Source organism: Schistocerca cancellata, chromosome 3, assembly GCF_023864275.1.
Source record: "Schistocerca cancellata isolate TAMUIC-IGC-003103 chromosome 3, iqSchCanc2.1, whole genome shotgun sequence".
Classification (NCBI taxonomy): domain Eukaryota; kingdom Metazoa; phylum Arthropoda; class Insecta; order Orthoptera; family Acrididae; genus Schistocerca; species Schistocerca cancellata.
Window position 1 is genome coordinate 895,996,468 of NC_064628.1, and position 16,493 is coordinate 896,012,960.

General features: G+C 40.2%; 1 protein-coding gene across 4 annotated transcripts in view; it reads right to left on the reverse strand.

Moving 5' to 3' along the window:
- LOC126175965 (pericentriolar material 1 protein-like) overlaps positions 1-16,493 on the reverse strand; it is a 405,228-nt gene that overhangs the window by 356,872 nt on the left and 31,863 nt on the right. For all 4 annotated transcript variants that reach the window (XM_049923056.1, XM_049923053.1, XM_049923054.1 and 1 more), the window contains 4 exons: positions 16,148-16,246; positions 13,681-13,809; positions 12,720-12,791; positions 2,770-2,847 (listed from right to left, as the gene is read on the reverse strand). In XM_049923056.1, coding sequence (XP_049779013.1) covers positions 2,770-2,847; positions 12,720-12,791; positions 13,681-13,809; positions 16,148-16,246 — 378 coding nt within the window. The remainder of the gene's footprint in view (positions 1-2,769; positions 2,848-12,719; positions 12,792-13,680; positions 13,810-16,147; positions 16,247-16,493) is intronic.

Genomic DNA, 16,493 nt, shown 5'->3' on the forward strand with positions numbered 1-16,493 from the left:
ATTACTTTTCTAACACACCTCATGTAGGCCACGTATCTGATGGTCTGTTTTATGAGAGCTGCCTTTTTAATTATTTACAAAAACAATGAACTAAAAACTTTTTTGGTACAAAGTATCTTATTGTTACTCAATATATTCACCTTTAAAATTTATATGCTTCTGTATGCATTCAAACCAACCATGGAAACAATTTTTTCCCAATCTGATGCAGGTACCTCAAAAATGCAGATTCAGCAGCATCTTGAGGTGATAGTGTGACCTATTCTTGAATAATGCTCTAGTGTCTGGGATTCACACCAGGTCGGACTGGAAGTACACATCAAAGCAATTCAGAGGCGAGCTGCTAGATTTGTTATCGGTAGGTTCGATCTACACGTGTGTGTTATGGATATTCTTCAAGAGCTCAAGTGGGAATCCCTGGAGGGAAGAAGACATTCATTTTGAAAAACACTACTGAGAAAGTTTAGAGGACCGGCATTTGAAGTTGACTGCAGAGCGATCCTATTGCCGCCAACGTATATTTTGTGTAGGAACCACAAAGATACAAGAAATTAGGGTTCATATGGAGACATAAAGACAGGCATTTGTCCTTGCACTATCTGCGAGCGGAACAGGAAAGGAAACAACTAGTTGTGATACAGGATACCCTCTGTCACGCACTGTACGGTGGCTTGCGAAGTATGTGTGTAAGTAGATCTAGATGTAGATGTAGTCCTTGTTGACTGCTGTGTTACTGTCACTCTACTATGAGAAATCCAGGATGGAATAATGAAAATATTATAAAAAGGATAGTTGCTACTCACCCAGCAGCTGAAATGCTGAGTCACAGATAGGCACAACAGAAAGACTGTCAAACAAAGTTTTGGCCAAACAGATCTTCATTAGAATTAGACAAAAAACACACACACGATCACAGTCCCTGTGTGTGTATGTTGTCTAACTCTGATTAAGGCCTGTTTGGCTGAAAGCTTTATTTGACAGACTTTTTGTTGTGTCTATCTGCAACTCAGCATTTCCACAGTCTGGTGAGTAGCAACAATCCTCCTCACAACACTGTCACTCTGCTTTGTGCTATTTTCTTGCTTGCTGATACATGTAAATAATTGTTGCACTTAGGATTTTTATTACATGTGTCGATATATAAGATGATATCAGTTTTGATTACTAAAATATTTCAGCAACCTTTACCTTCATGGGTACTTCTGATTTCGTGGAAGCATGAAGCCCACGTTAGGACGCCTACATAGCGGGAGGTACAGGTCATCACTGTGTAGTGGTCTGTGTCGGGGCCAGGCTTGCTTCCTCCATTCCCCGCAACCCCTCCCACCCTTCTGCCATCAACCAACCTACAGTTAACACATTGCATATGGATTTTGATCTTCCTGCATTGAATTTGACCATTTCCGTACACTAATTGATAGAAGCCTATTTTTGGACTTTCCTTAAACTACGCAGAAGCAATTGCAGATCTTTTGTGGAAAATCGAATGTACTGCAATCTTCAGTATGCCTAAGGCCACCTCTACCTCATGGCTAATCACCTGCTCTTTTTTTAGCAACATGTGATTCTGGTCAACCTTCATGAAAACACTGACGGACATTAACAAAATGCCTCAGATTAATTGTAAAAGGTATTTTCTGACAGCGACTGCTTACCGAAAGTTGAACCACTGTTATGAGGCACAGTTACACTTTTACAAAAATAATATCGTCAAGCAACAAAAAGTGCCATTTGAAATTTTTATTTTTTATAGCACTATTTCTTTAAATGCACAATGTAAACAAAGTGTTCAGACAATATCTGAGCTGCCATTATCCCAACAACAACAAATGACATATTTTAGAACAACAGTAAGTTCATATTTCAACTGTGCAATCTACAGGTCATTTGTAAAATAAAGCAACATTCACACTGAACAATTCTCAATCTTTCACATTTTATTTTTCTATTAGCTTAACTTCAGATGTTTCAGTTCCAGCAGTAAAGTAATAATTCTCATAATGACTTGTATAAACTTACATTTTTTTTTTTTACTTAACTGTTTTTAATACCTCTTGGTAAAGCAATGCACACCCTTGGTTGGAATAGCGACAATGAAAGGAAAGGCAGATTGCTACTCACGGTAAAACTGACACATTGAGTTGCAGACAAGCACAATGTAAGTGTCTTTTCTTGTGCCTATCTACAACTCGATGCGTCACATTTACAGTGAGTCACAATCTATTTTTCCTTACAATGTAAAATACCTCTTGACAATATTTGCAGTCCAGTTTTGAACTGTGTAGTTATATGGCATATGCCACATTTTTAAAAGGTTTTTCATTAAAATTAGTTTCATTAAAATTAGTTTCATTAAAATTAGTTTCATTAAAATTAGTTTCATTAAAATTAGTTTCATTAAAATTAGTTTCATTAAAATTAGTTTCATTAAAATTAGTTTCATTAAAATTAGTTTCATTAAAATTAGTTTCATTAAAATTAGTTTCATTAAAATTAGTTTCATTAACTCTAGAAAATTAAACAATGTTATCTCAGAAACAAATGTCAGCTGGTGAGGGAAAAAAGGAAAAAATGTGCAAGACTTAAGTATACTGCATAAGAAGGGAAGAAAGATTACGATTTAATGTCTGATCAATGAGGAAATTGGAAGATGATACAGAAGGCTTACAAAAAATCAAGCTTGCCTTTGAACATGAAGTGCACTTAATGTACTGGCAGAAGTCGAAATATACACATTATGGAGTAAAATATATTCTCAAATTGTCTTACCTTTCTCTGAGACTCCTCTACCATAAGCTTTAACTCATTGTGCTTTGCTGTGGCAGCAGCTCTTACCAATGATGTGCTCTGGAATACAAGAAAATGATATGTGTTACAAAAAGTAAATTGATTCTTCAGTCTTTCTCAGTGGATATGTTAACTATACTGCTCTTGGGTCTGGCACTCTGCACTTGCCACCATTAGATAGGAGTTGGTGATTTTTAAAAGGTGGTTAAGTCAATTTTTTCACTTTTTGAGATAACTGCACTTTTAAGTTCACAGGTCTGAGTGTCAAAACATGCCTCAGTCATGCATCGTTTTACATTTTACAATTAGTCACTTTTATTGAGTACGTGTCAAAAGGTACCTAAGTCACTGGCTCTCACATCTTTTTAACACTCAACTGATGGTAGCACTACAAATTATTTTCTGCAGTTGAATATCTTTGCCTCTTTTCTTTGTTTGTTGTTCTGCATATACTGTGTTGATTGTTAAATAGTGGAGATAACATTATTGTAGTGCTACTAATAGTAATTATTACAATATGAGTGAAAGCAGTAATTTAAATGACATCCATTAAAAACATGAAAGAGGAAGGCTCATCCAGAAGCCTACAAAAGTAATGTTGTTAAGAAGCTGAAATTACAACATAAAGAATACACTGGACACAGAGGACAGCAGCTCTTATCAAGATCAATCAGTTCGCCTTGCAGGTAAGAAGTAATTACTGTAAAACGTACTGTTGCAGTTTACAGAAACTTACTGGTATAGATACTAAAGATACAGATAGATGATTTATCCCAATGAATACATTGGTTTGTACATTTGCCCCCCTAACAGCAAATGTTTGCACCAATATGCTTTTTATCTAAGAGAAGAAGAAGAAAACTTAACATTAGTAATGGGAACAAACAGAATTATTGGTCCTTTCAATCTTATTAATTACCTAGACCTAAATCTCTCTCTATTTAGTGTTAGGTGCAAGAAAAACTGTTTCACCAAGTTTGTTGACACAGAAAAAGCCTTAATATACAGTTCTTTATATGCTGATTTGCAATCTAAAGATGAGCAAGCATTTGCATTTACAGAGGATGATAGAGGTGACTAATGTTAAGCAACACCATCCAAGGAGTGATGACACTTCTTTGAGGATGCACTAGTATAAATGCCACGTGATTCTCCATGAAACTAAGGTTGGGAGCCTTTTTTTAGGCTATATGATGTGATGGAGAAGCAAATTAGGCGTATTAAACAGTTACTTCTGGAAGGAAAATCGCCACACGACAAATTTAGCAGATATCCTTGTGCAAGAAAAATTGGTCCTAACGAAATTTTGATGTTACATGAACATACAAGGTCATTCCCTGCGTACAAAACGCACTATGCATCTGATACAAACTTTACGTATTTGTCATCTGAAGTGCCATCAAGAAAATGTGTGATTTGTATAAGGTGAAATAATCTGGCACAAATACCGAGTATGCATTTTTAACACATATTTCAAAGAAAATTTTAACATAAAGTTTGGAAAACCACAAACTGACGCCTGTCACTTTTGTGTAGAGAAAAAGGTGCAAACATAGTCCTCATTTACATGACACCGCAAAGAGAGTCGCAACTGTAGAATTAATGGTGCACATGAGGTGAGCTAGAAAGAGTAAAGAAAATGGAAACCTTTTTGGCCTTGTATTTAACTATATGCAAAATGTAAGTTTACTGAACATCCCTGTTCAAGAAATTTATTACTTGAGGCAGCTCACACTGAACATTTTTTGTATTTTCAACATGAATACAGATTTAGCTCATTACTACATCTACCATAAAGGACAGGCCCACAAAGGACATGATGAAGTCGCGTTGTTCCTGTTGGACTACGTTAAACAGCATGTGCTCGTGATACTTACTGAGCTACACCTATTTTTGGATAATTGTCCAGGGCCGATACGTGCAGGTTTAAAAGGATTAAACAGTTTTTCCTTTTACGTAGACACTCCATGTGACAGCGAAGTTCAGCATGATAAACATTCCATTAGGAAAGAAGACAGTATCTACACTCGATATGAAGTTTGCGAGTTTATAGCTAATGCTGAGAAAAAACATGCAGGGACAATTAGGCAGCTCGAAACACACATTATCACTGGGCATTCTAATTGGTGGCCCTACTTATTATAAAAAGTCAACAGCCTCTCTTGAAACCAGATACCTTCCAAGAAATGAAAGGGTGCAGTTTCATATTTCCAAATATCATTATTTTGTGAAGAAGCTTATCCAGAAGGAAAAATACCTATCAAAAAAAAAGCAAAATTAAAAATTCTGCCATATATTGTAGAAGAACACAAAAGCTATTACGATTTGCTTTTATAGTGGCCAGTAGCTGATGTCTCTGTAATGTGATGATATTCTTTGGCTATTAAAGAACTGTGTACATAATATGAGCTAACAGATATAACTGTTTAATTAATAAAGACCTACATTATTTTCAAGTAAAACTACACATTAAATTTTACGGAGTATTAAAATGGACCTTAGTCAGCAAGGTAAAATATTTTTTTCTGTTTTCCCATTAGGTATAATCCGTCAAAAATGTATCTAATTGTAGATCTATGTGTATATTATAGCATGCAATTCTACCTGTGCACCATTTAACAGCACAAAAGAGAAAACAAGTTTTCTTTGTTTTTCTTGAAACTACAAAAAACTCTTAAGTACCTTTTAAAAATCAGTCATTCATATGGAGAAAAACAAGAATTTCTGATGGTAGTTACACCACAACATAGTGGAGGATCCACCTAGCTACCAATTTTGGTTGGCTTCCAGTCACAGCAATACTCTGCACCAGTAATGGCAACCTGGCACAAACTTAGGAGCCCACTGCTCGGCTCCCAGTTCAAGGCACTGAACACACGATCATCAACCCTCTACAAGTGACTCCATCGCACATGCGTGACTTTCAACAATGTCTCTATAACAGACTTTTATAGTGTGGATACCGGCAGTTGCTACTTGCCTCCAATAACTAACAGCCACCACCTAATGATGTTGCCAGTTGCCTCGAGGAAATATTGTGGGATTTCCAAAATTTGATCTGCAGTTGACCCAAAAGGCAGATAGTACACTTGTAAATTCTTTAAATAAATAATAATAAAGCCTAAAAAAATAATAATTCTGCTGGACTGCATGCTTTGTAACTGGAGGGGGTGGAAACTGTTGGGTGGAGGGTGTGGGAACAGTATGTTACCTTAGGTTGAGGCCGCGTTAATTACAGGAACAGAGAATGTATTGTAAGAATAACTCCCATCTGTGCAGTTCAGAAAAGATGGTGGTGGAGGAAAGGATCTAGATGGCTCAGGTAATGAAGTAGCCATTGAAATCAAGTATGGTGTGTTCAGCTATATGTTGTGCCATAGGGTGGTATACTTTCCTCTTGGCCACAGTTTAGCGGTGGCTATTCATCCTGGTGGACAGCTGGTTGCTAATCATACCAATAAAGAAAGCTGTGCAATGATTCCAGCAGAGTTGGTAAATGACATGGCTGCTTTTCACAGGTGGCCTGACCCATGACGGGTTAGGATAAACCTGTGACAGGACTCAAATAGGAAGTACTGGGTGGGTGGATTGAGCAGGTCTTGTACCTGGGTCTTCCACAAGGATATGGTCCTTGTGGCCCCAAGGGTTGAGACTGAGATTGGCGTAGGAATGGAATAGGATGTTGTGAAGGTTGAGTGGGTGACAGAATGCCACTTTAGGAGGAGTGAGAAGTATCGAGGGTAGATGTCCCTCATTTCAGGTCATGATGATAGGTAATCAAAGCCCTGGCAAAGGATATGGTTCAGTTGTTTCAGTCCAGCGTGGTACTGGGTCATGAAAGGGACACTCCTTTTGGTTAATTCCCAAGAATGGGAGTAACACTGTTATAATGTCAAGTTTAACACATATATTTCAGAACGACACAACACATATAAGTCATAGAGTAAGTTGACGAGCAAGACATGTGTACACGTTAGCATTCGAATGAGCACTGAGTCCCAGTCTAGCGGCCACTGCTCGGCTGGCTGCTTAGGTGGCGCAGCTGCGGCATGGCCGGCAGACAGCGCCGCACGTAGAGGACACGCGTAATTGCGCGGCGGTGCTTTGAATGATCAGCGAGTCACAACACTTTTCCCCCCTTTGAAATTGTTGCACTGGTCTTGATGGAGGTGTCCTGGAGATGGCTAACGTCCATAGGCGTTGTTTGGCTCACCGTAAAGTCTCGAGGAGGGGGCTTCCCGTACAGACGGAAGTGTCCCCGATGATAATGGGTCGAGGTGACAGGAGACGTAGGGGTCGAATCTGCTGGGGCCCCATGCACCAATCTGCCCGTTGCGGCAAGTCCAGTTGATATGACAGGAGACATGGGCGATGTGTCAGCGTCTGTTGGAGGAGGAGGCGAGTAGATTTGCTCTGACAGAGGATGGTCATCCGGTTCCTACATGGGCACGTCTCCTGGTGGCGTCCGTTCTTGTGCTGGCATCGCGATGACGGTGAGAGGGCTGCGTTGTGAGTATTGAGAGATGCCAAGATCCCGAGCATCAGGTAGAGCCAAAGGTGGTGTAGCGGCATTCGGAAAAGGCGTTGCTGGCACATGAGGCCGAAGCTGGTCCGAATGACGCACTGCAACACCCGTGTCCATCTGGATTTCATACATGCGTCTGCCACGGTGTCTTAAGATGCGGCTCGGGCTCCATTTTGGCCGCCTGCCATATCCCCGTACCCAGACGAGGTCGTTGGCGGTGAACCGGCCAAGTGAAGGCACCCACGGCCGTGAGGTGGAAGGCCGCAGAAGTAGCGTGCGGGGCTGTCAGCCATGTAAGAGCTCAGCCGGGCTGTGGTCGCCCATGGGGGTGAAACGGTAAGACGCAAGAAACTGGAGAAGCGCATCATCAGCAGCAGAAGTAGTCAGAAGTTTCCACATCTGAGCCTTAAATGTGCGGACCAGTCGTTCAGCCTCACCGTTGGATTGTGGATGGAACGGCGGGGCCGTTACATGCATAACGCCGTGACGAGCACAAAAATCTGCAAATTCGGAAGAGGCAAATTGCGGACCATTATCAGTAACAAGAGTAGAGGGGAGGCCTTCCAAAGAAAAAATGCTGGCGAGAGCACTGGTGGTTGCCGCGGTGGTAGGCGACGTGCAACGGACAATGAAAGGAAAGTTAGAGTAGGAGTCAATTACGAGGAGCCAATAAGTACCCGAAAAGGGTCCCTCAAAGTCAGCAGGAATGCGCTCCCAGGGCTTCTCAGGCGAAGGCCACGGTGACAGAGATGACTTCGGGGCAGCAGCCTGTGACGCACAAGAGCCGCAGGCAGCAACCATGTGTGCTATTTCAGAGTCGATGCCAGGCCAGTACACATGACGGCGCGCCAGAGATTTTGTGCGAGACACACCCCAGTGCCCTTGGTGAAGGAGGTGCAAGACCGAAGCACGCAAAGATGCCAGTACCACAACACGCGGCGAAGCGTTGTCAGTGGAGAGGAGGATAACACCATCCCTAGCCGTGAGGCGGTAGCGCAAAGCATAGTAGTTCCGCAACGGATCAGAAGTCTTAGCGGACGGGCGATTTGGCCAACCCTTCTGAATATAGCGTAAAACCCGGGAGAGGGTACGGTCAGAACCCATAGCAGCCGCCAGCCTGTCCCCAGTGATGAGGAACCCGTCCACAACCCGCTGCTCGGCAACATCCAGGTGGAAACACAAAAGTTCGTCCCTATCGAATGCCTGATCAGGACCCATGGGAAGGCGAGACAGAGCATCAGCATTTGCATGTTGAGCCGTTGGCCGGAAATGAATCTCATAATTGAAACGAGACAAGTAAAGAGCCCAACGCTGGAGGCAGTGTGCAGCCTTGTCGGGAAGTGACATTGATGGATGAAACAAGGAAACAAGTGGTTTGTGATCCATAACAAGATGAAATTTTAAGCCATATAGAAAAACACCAAAATTATGAAGAGCATAAATAATGGCCAAAGCTTCTTTCTCAATTTGAGAATACTTTTGTTGGGCATCCGTGAGCGTTTTGGAGGCATAAGCAATGGGTTGTTCCGAACCGTCAGAATAACGGTGCACAAGGACTGCACCGACCCCGTATTGAGAGGCGTCTGTGGCAAGAACAAGATGCTGGCCAGGTCGATAAGTAGCCAGGCACGGGGCCTGTTTCAGCTTAGTCTTCAATTTCTGGAAAGCCACTGCGCATGACGCGGACCAGTGAAAAGGCACGTTTTTATGCAACAGGCGATGCAATGGCTGAGCCACCGAAGCCGCAGACGGTAAAAACTTGTGATAGTATGCTATTTTCCTCAAGAAGGCCTGCAGTTCCTTAACAGATGTAGGGCGAGGAAGGGCATCGATCGCAGCGACGGTTTGCTGAAGCGGACGAATACCATCCTGAGAGAGTTGAAACCCCAAGTACGTGATAGATGCCGAAAAAATTGTGATTTCTCAAGATTACACTTAAGACCGGCAGTCTGTAAGACATGAAAAAGTGAGCGGAGATTTTGAAGATGTTCTTCAGTGAAGGAGCCAGTGACAACAATGTCGTCCATGTAATTGATACATCCAGGGACAGGGAGCAATAACTGTTCCAAGAATCGCTGAAAGAGAACAGGGGCATTAGCAACCCCGAATGGCAAGCGTTGGTATTGATAGAGGCCGAAAGGCATGTTAAGGACCAGAAACTGCCGGGAAGCAGTGTCGAGAGGAAGTTGATGATAAGCTTCTGACAGGTCAATTTTAGAAAAGTACTGGCCTCCAGCAAGTTTAGTGAACAGTTCTTCAGAACGGGGCATAGGGTAAGTGTCGATGAGGCATTGAGCACTTACAGTGGCTTTGAAATCGCCACAGAGACGAATATCACCATTTGGCTTGGCAACGACAACGACAGGAGAGGACCACTCACTGGAAGTGACAGGAAGCAAGACCCTTGAAGTACTGAGACGATCCAACTCCCGTTTTACCCGATCACGAAGGGCCACAGGAATGGGCCGAGCCCGAAAAAACTTAAGCCGAGCAGTGGGTTTGAGTGTGATATGAGCTTCAAAGTCGTTTACACGGCCTAACCCAGGAGAAAAAAGGGACGAAAATGTCGTCGACAAGGAATCCAGTTAGCATAAGGAACAGCATCAGAGACAATATTGACAGAGTCATCTATGGAGAACCCAAAAACGCGAAAGGCATCGAAACCAAAAGATTTTCTGCGTTGCTCTGGTCGACCACAAATATGGGAACAGTGCGAACGACGGATTTCTAAGATACCTCAGCATTAAACTGTCCCAAGAGAGAAATCTTCTGTTTATTGTGGGTCCGTAATTGTCGAGTAACAGGTGACAGGAGTGGAGAACCCAACTGAAGATACGTCTAAGAATTAATTATAGTGGCAGCAGAACCGGTATCCACTTGCATGCGAACATCTCAACCAAGGATTTAGACAGTGAGGAATAACTTCCCTGAAAGGGAAGAAGTGCAATTGACAGACAACACAGAATCAGAATCAGTGTCATGTTCATGAACATCATGTATGCGGTCGGATTTGCAAACGGAAGAGACATGACTTTTCTTTTTGCAATTGTGACACACAGCCCAACGTTGGGGACAATCCTCGTGTGAATGTTTCGTAAAACACCACGGACATGAAGGAAGTTGCCGGGGTTTTTGCTGCAGTTTCTTAGCGGGTTGTTCACAGCTAGGCCGAGGCTGCACGTGGGAGTGCATTGCGGCCACGTTGGCCGGCGGGGACGCGCCGCGCGCGTCATCAACAGCGCACAGAGGTTGCATTTCCCCGACATCACCCCACGCCTCTATTTGCGCCGCAGCGGCGCGAGAAATTTCAAAAGACTGCGCAATGGAGAGAACTTCATCTAGAGTCGGATTCGCCAACTGAAGGGCATGTTGCTGAACTTCTTTGTCGGGTGCCGACCAGATAATAGCATCCCATACCACAGAATCGGCATAGGATTCTTTGTGAACATCAGTAACAAATTGACACTTTCGACTGAGGCCGTGAAGTTCAGCAGCCCAAGCGCGATAGGATTGATGTGGCCGTTTTTGACAACAATAAAAGGCAACACGAGAGGCTACCACAAGCGTTTGCTTTTGAAAATAGACAGACAGAAGTGAGCACATTTCAGCAAAGGACAAAGACACAGGATCCTTCAAAGGAGCCAATTGCGACAACAATCGATACATTTGAGGCGAAATCCAGGAAAGGAACAGAGACTTACATGGTTGTTCGTCCGTGACATGAAATGCCAAGAAATGCTGTCGAAGACGTTTTTTATAATCAGACCAGTCTTCCGCCGTCTCGTCGTAAGGAGGAAAATGAGGTATAGCCAACGATGAGAAACGCCCCACATTTGACGCCGCGACGAAATTGCGAATTGCCGCTGTTAGAAGCGTTTGCTGTTCAAGGAGATTTTGCAATAGTTGCTCGACAGTAGCCATGGAACCCTGTGGGTCAACGGTGAAAAGGAAAAATCCACTACCTCATCGCCAATTGTTATAACGTCAAGTTTAACACATATATTTCAGAACGACACAACACATACAAGTCACAGAGTAAGTTGACAAGAAAGACGTGTACACGTTAGCATTCGAATGAGCACAGAGTCCCAGTCTAGTGGCCGCTGCTCAGTGTGGGAAGGAAGCAGGGAGGGAAGGACAGGGAGGATATGGGGTATTATTTCTGAGGACTCTCGACACAGATATATTTGTTTCCCAGCTCTACACATTTCTCGCATCATTTCACAAATATCTAAATAATTTACAGCTACAGCTATTCTCAAAAGTAGGAACAGGAGAACAAAAGCTGCTGACATAAATATAATTAAAAATGGCCATTATGCCCCTTAAAACATGAAAGCATATTCTGGTAAAGAAAAAAAGATAAGAACCAATACCAAATTATGAAGTTTTTGGAACAGTAGTTTCTGCAACAAGTTAAGAAAATGACGAGGTGGTGAAAGAAAGAGAAAAGTAAATAAAGGCAAGCCGGAAGCTGCAAGAAGACAGTTGGTTCTAGATCTCACATTAAAACACACTATACTTGGAAGATACTGAGAGTAAAACCATCAAGAAACTGAATTATGAAGTTCTGAAAGAGGAGTTGTATTAGTAAGTTTAGAAAAAGTTGAAGTGGTTAGAGGAGAGGTAAATCAAAACAGGAAAGAGGGCATAAGAAGACAGCTAATTTTCATTCCTACATTAAAACACTACATGCATACAAAAGACTGTCACCAACATCATTAGCAAAGGAGTAGAGTAGAAAGTACGTATATGTTGAAAAAGAAATTAGTAACAAGCATTTATTCAGACAGTTAAAGTAAAGATATGACAGGAAGAGAAAGAAAAAGGATACAGAAAATGAGAAAAAATGCTGGATAAAACACAAAACAAATGACTGAAAAATTCTAAACTGAGAACTGATAGAAAGGAAGAAATTAAGTATAATAGATACATTAGGATTTAATGGCCAGGAATGAACTGTGGTCTTGCTGAAGGAACCATCCTGACAACAGGTGAAAACCTTTAGGAAAGCTACATAAAACATTAATCACGAAGCCAGTACTCTATGAGAGAACGAAGACTTCCAAAAACCCTTCTCTGTAATGAAAGAAAATATGGCTATGTAAGTGTAAATCTTCTGCAAGCACTTCCACTGACACTGTTTCGAAATACAGATGTTCATATTTAACCTCTGCAAATGAATACAGTCAGTAACTATAAGTAAATGTGCAATATTCAAATGAAACTTAAGTTTTTTTCATGCAATATGAACTCTCCAGAGTAGCTACAGGATGTGGAGAGTACATGATAGAAGTGATGAAACTCCATTATTATAAAACGTTATTATCAAAATCATGTTTAAACTTGTAAATAAAATTATGCATTAGATCCACAATTATCCTGAAAAAGTAAGACTGGAACTTACCCGTCTCTCACGTTCTTCTGAATGACTATAACTTCGAGTGGATGAGGCGCAACTACCAGTCTCTGAACTGTTCTGTTAAAACATATATCATGTAAACGTACTGCAGATTTATTATTAACCTATTCCAAATTCTCTTCTCAATTTGAAAAATGCAGACACATATTCTGATACCTTAAGTCACACAAATATGTTCTGAATGTATTCAAATAAGACAAGTTAATTTAAAAAAGAAATTCTTTGTAAAAAATTGACCATTCAAACCAGTCAATTTCTAAGAAATCATAATGTACTGATTAACTCTACAAACAATGCCAAGGGAGAGAGCTAGGGAATTCAAAGGTGATGAATCAAGTTACGAAGATAAGCCACATGACAAACTTAAAAAGACCTTCAACATTATAAGTGTACTGCAGATCTTCCAGCTGTATACATACATACGGATACTGCATTTCATTGTTAACAATAGGAAAAAAAGAGCATATTCTAAAATTCCACTGTTAACACAATCATTAAGTCAGTTGGAACTCAAACCTTTCAGAAAAGAATTTTCATCAGCTTCCATTCAGAAATCTGCTACATTCATGACTGTTATATTAACTTGTAAATTATAGATTGCAGCGATCTGCTGTTCTTTTTAAATTTTATTGTGCATATCTAGATTCACTGAGTATTCAATGATCTGTGGATGAAGCATGACCAACAGGCATTACATGCATTGAGCAAAAATAATAGTGCACTGAGAATGGCTAGCTTCCAGCCGAAATTAGATCTGCACAATAAAATTTAAAAAGGACGACTTATCGCTGCAATCTATAATTTACAAGGATAGAATCTTATGAATAATTACAAATGTAAGCTTTGGTGGAAGAAAATGTGATTAAAATAAATTTATAGGATACATCTAAAATTACAATTACAGATTAGACAATTCTGTATTGACCGTCAATGCTGATTAACTGACCTGGCGCTCGCAGTGTGAAAGACGACGTTCAGCACGTTCGAGCTTGTCAGCCAACGACTGGAGTTTGCTCTCACTGTCACGCAAATCTTCCACCATTCCTGACAACTTCTGACGTTGTGCTTCTTGGCGCTATGGAAAAAGAAATTAAATTTGCACAAAAGTAAAAATTATAGAAAGAGTGTGTGTGTGTGTGTGTGTTTGTGTGTGTGTGTGTGTGGGAGCGTGCGCATTTGAAACATACAGTATGTTGATCTTGTTTATATCTGAAGAATAGCCAAGTTCACAAAACAAGCTGCTAACAAAGTTCTATTTCTATGGATTAGTTATCTGAAGTCCATAACCAAAGTTTGCAACAAAATGCTAACACCATGCATTAGAAAAACACATCTCTCCAAAAATAAGAGTCTACCCCTCATCCTGGGGTCCAAGGAACCTACTCTCACTGGTAACCTTCCCCAACATATTTCTCTCTCCTTCTTGAAGAAAGGACTAACAGTTTCAAAGGATAGAATAGTAGCTGTCAGCAGTACTAAATATTTCGTCTCCTGATGGCCACCTAGCTATTTTGTCTCATAATTTTTCTCAATTGATTTTCCTTTTCATACAAAAATAGTGCAGCCCTGTTTAAGTATTAGAAAAAAATGTAAAAATAAAATTGTAAACAAAATCTGTTTATTTCCATCACATAACTTTTTATATTTTTATTAATGTGACTGATGATCAAACGATTACCTTTCTCAAATTTTTAAACAGCTGGTTACATATGTGGTAAATGAGATACTGAAGATGAACATCTGAAATATACATACAGAGTGGTGTTGGTGGTGTTGTTGTTATTTTCACTCTGATGCCTGGTTTGACACAGCTCTCCAAGCTAGTCATCCTGTGCAAGTCTTATCATCTCTGCATAACAACTGTAACATACATCTATTTGAACCTGCTTACTGTATCCAACCCTTGAACTCCCTCCACAATTTTACCCCCACCCCACACTTCCTTCCATTACCAAAGTGAGAATTCCTTGACGCCCCACGATGTGCCCCATCAAACAATCCTTTTTTTCAGTTAAGTTGTGGCACAAATTTCTTTTTTCCCCAATTTGTTTCAGCACCTCCTCATTTGTTATTTGATCTACTCATCTAATCTTCAGCATTCTTTGAAAGCACCCCATTTCAGAAGCTCTTTATCATCCATGTTTCACTTCCAAACAAATCTACATTCCTGACAAATACCTTCAGACAAAACTTCCTAACACTTACATTAATATTAGACGTTAACAAATTCCTCTTTTTCCTTGCTACTGCCAGTCTGCATTTATAGCCTCTCTACTAAATGACCAACATCAGCTATTTTGCTGGCCAAATAGTAAAAAGCATGTACTAGTTTTAGAGTCTCATTTCCTGTTCTAACACCCTCTGTATTGCCTTCTTTCATACGACTATATTCCATTATCAATGTTTTACTTTTGTTGATGTTCATCTTATGATGTTCTTCTTATAACATCTTTTTCAAGACACTACCTATTCTGTTCAACTGCTCTTCCAAGTTTCTTGCTGCGTCTGATAAAATTACAATGTCATTAGCACACCTCAGGCCACAATCTTTTCTCACTCCCACCTCAACAACTGCTTTCCTTTCATGTCCTTCGACTCTTATAACTGCAGTCTGGTTTCTATACAAACTGTAAATAACGTTTCACTTTGTGTATATTATCCCTGCTACCTGCAAATTTTCAAAGAGTGCAGCCCAGTCAGCACTGTGAAAAAGCTTTCTCTAAATATACAAATGCAATAAATGTAGATTTGATTTTCTTCAACATATCTTCTAGGATAGTTCACAAGGTCAGTATTGCCTTGCACATTCCTACATAACTCAAACTGATTTTCCTAAATAATTCAGATAGGGCAAAAAAAAAAAAAAAAAAAAAAAAAAAAAATAAATAAATAAATAAATAAATAAATAAATAAATAAATAAAATAAAATAAAAAATTCTAATGAGTTGTCCTAGTCAGAAGGACAACATACATTACACTGAACATGATAGTTCCACACAAAAAGTTGGATGTTAGCCAGCCAAAATTGAATGAAATTTCAATAACACTCTTAGATGTAGAAAATACAAAGCTGTCAGTAACAGCAACATCCATCTCTTCATGGCAGAATTTATACGTTTTTACAGCAATGAGAGGAATATGAATGCCTAGCAGATAATTGTATAAACATTTATGTACATCCACCTATCCTGTTCTTCAATGAATGATCAGTGCAGTTTTGTCCATGTAACTCGATGACATGAAATACCAATAACTGTTTTCCTTAGATGCACTAATCATATTGGCTGCTAAGACACTGCTCACCTTTCTGTCAATGGATGCAAATATGATATTTACCCGTTTCAAAAGTGTGTTTAAGACTAGCTTTTTGTTTAATTCTGAGATATGAGTCTGCAAATACTATATATACTTACCGGGTCACCTGAGGCTTTCAAGGCGTCCATCAATGTGGTTGTTTGTTTAATGTAGTCTCGAATCTGATTCAGACGACTAACAACTTGGGCACGATCAGGCTGCAAAAACAATTATTTTCTTTCCATATTTTTGACAAAGAGCAACACCAAATTATGTGTAGACAGTCAAACACACATTACAGCATTCATGTAAAGAATGTGAACTCATTGTGAATCACTTTGCTTAGGAGCTGTAAAAATCACGAGCCAAAAAAATTAACATTTCTCTAACATTAGAGAAGGAAAGTTGCTACTCACCATATAGTGGATATGCTGAGTCGCGACAGGCACAACAAAAAGATTGACA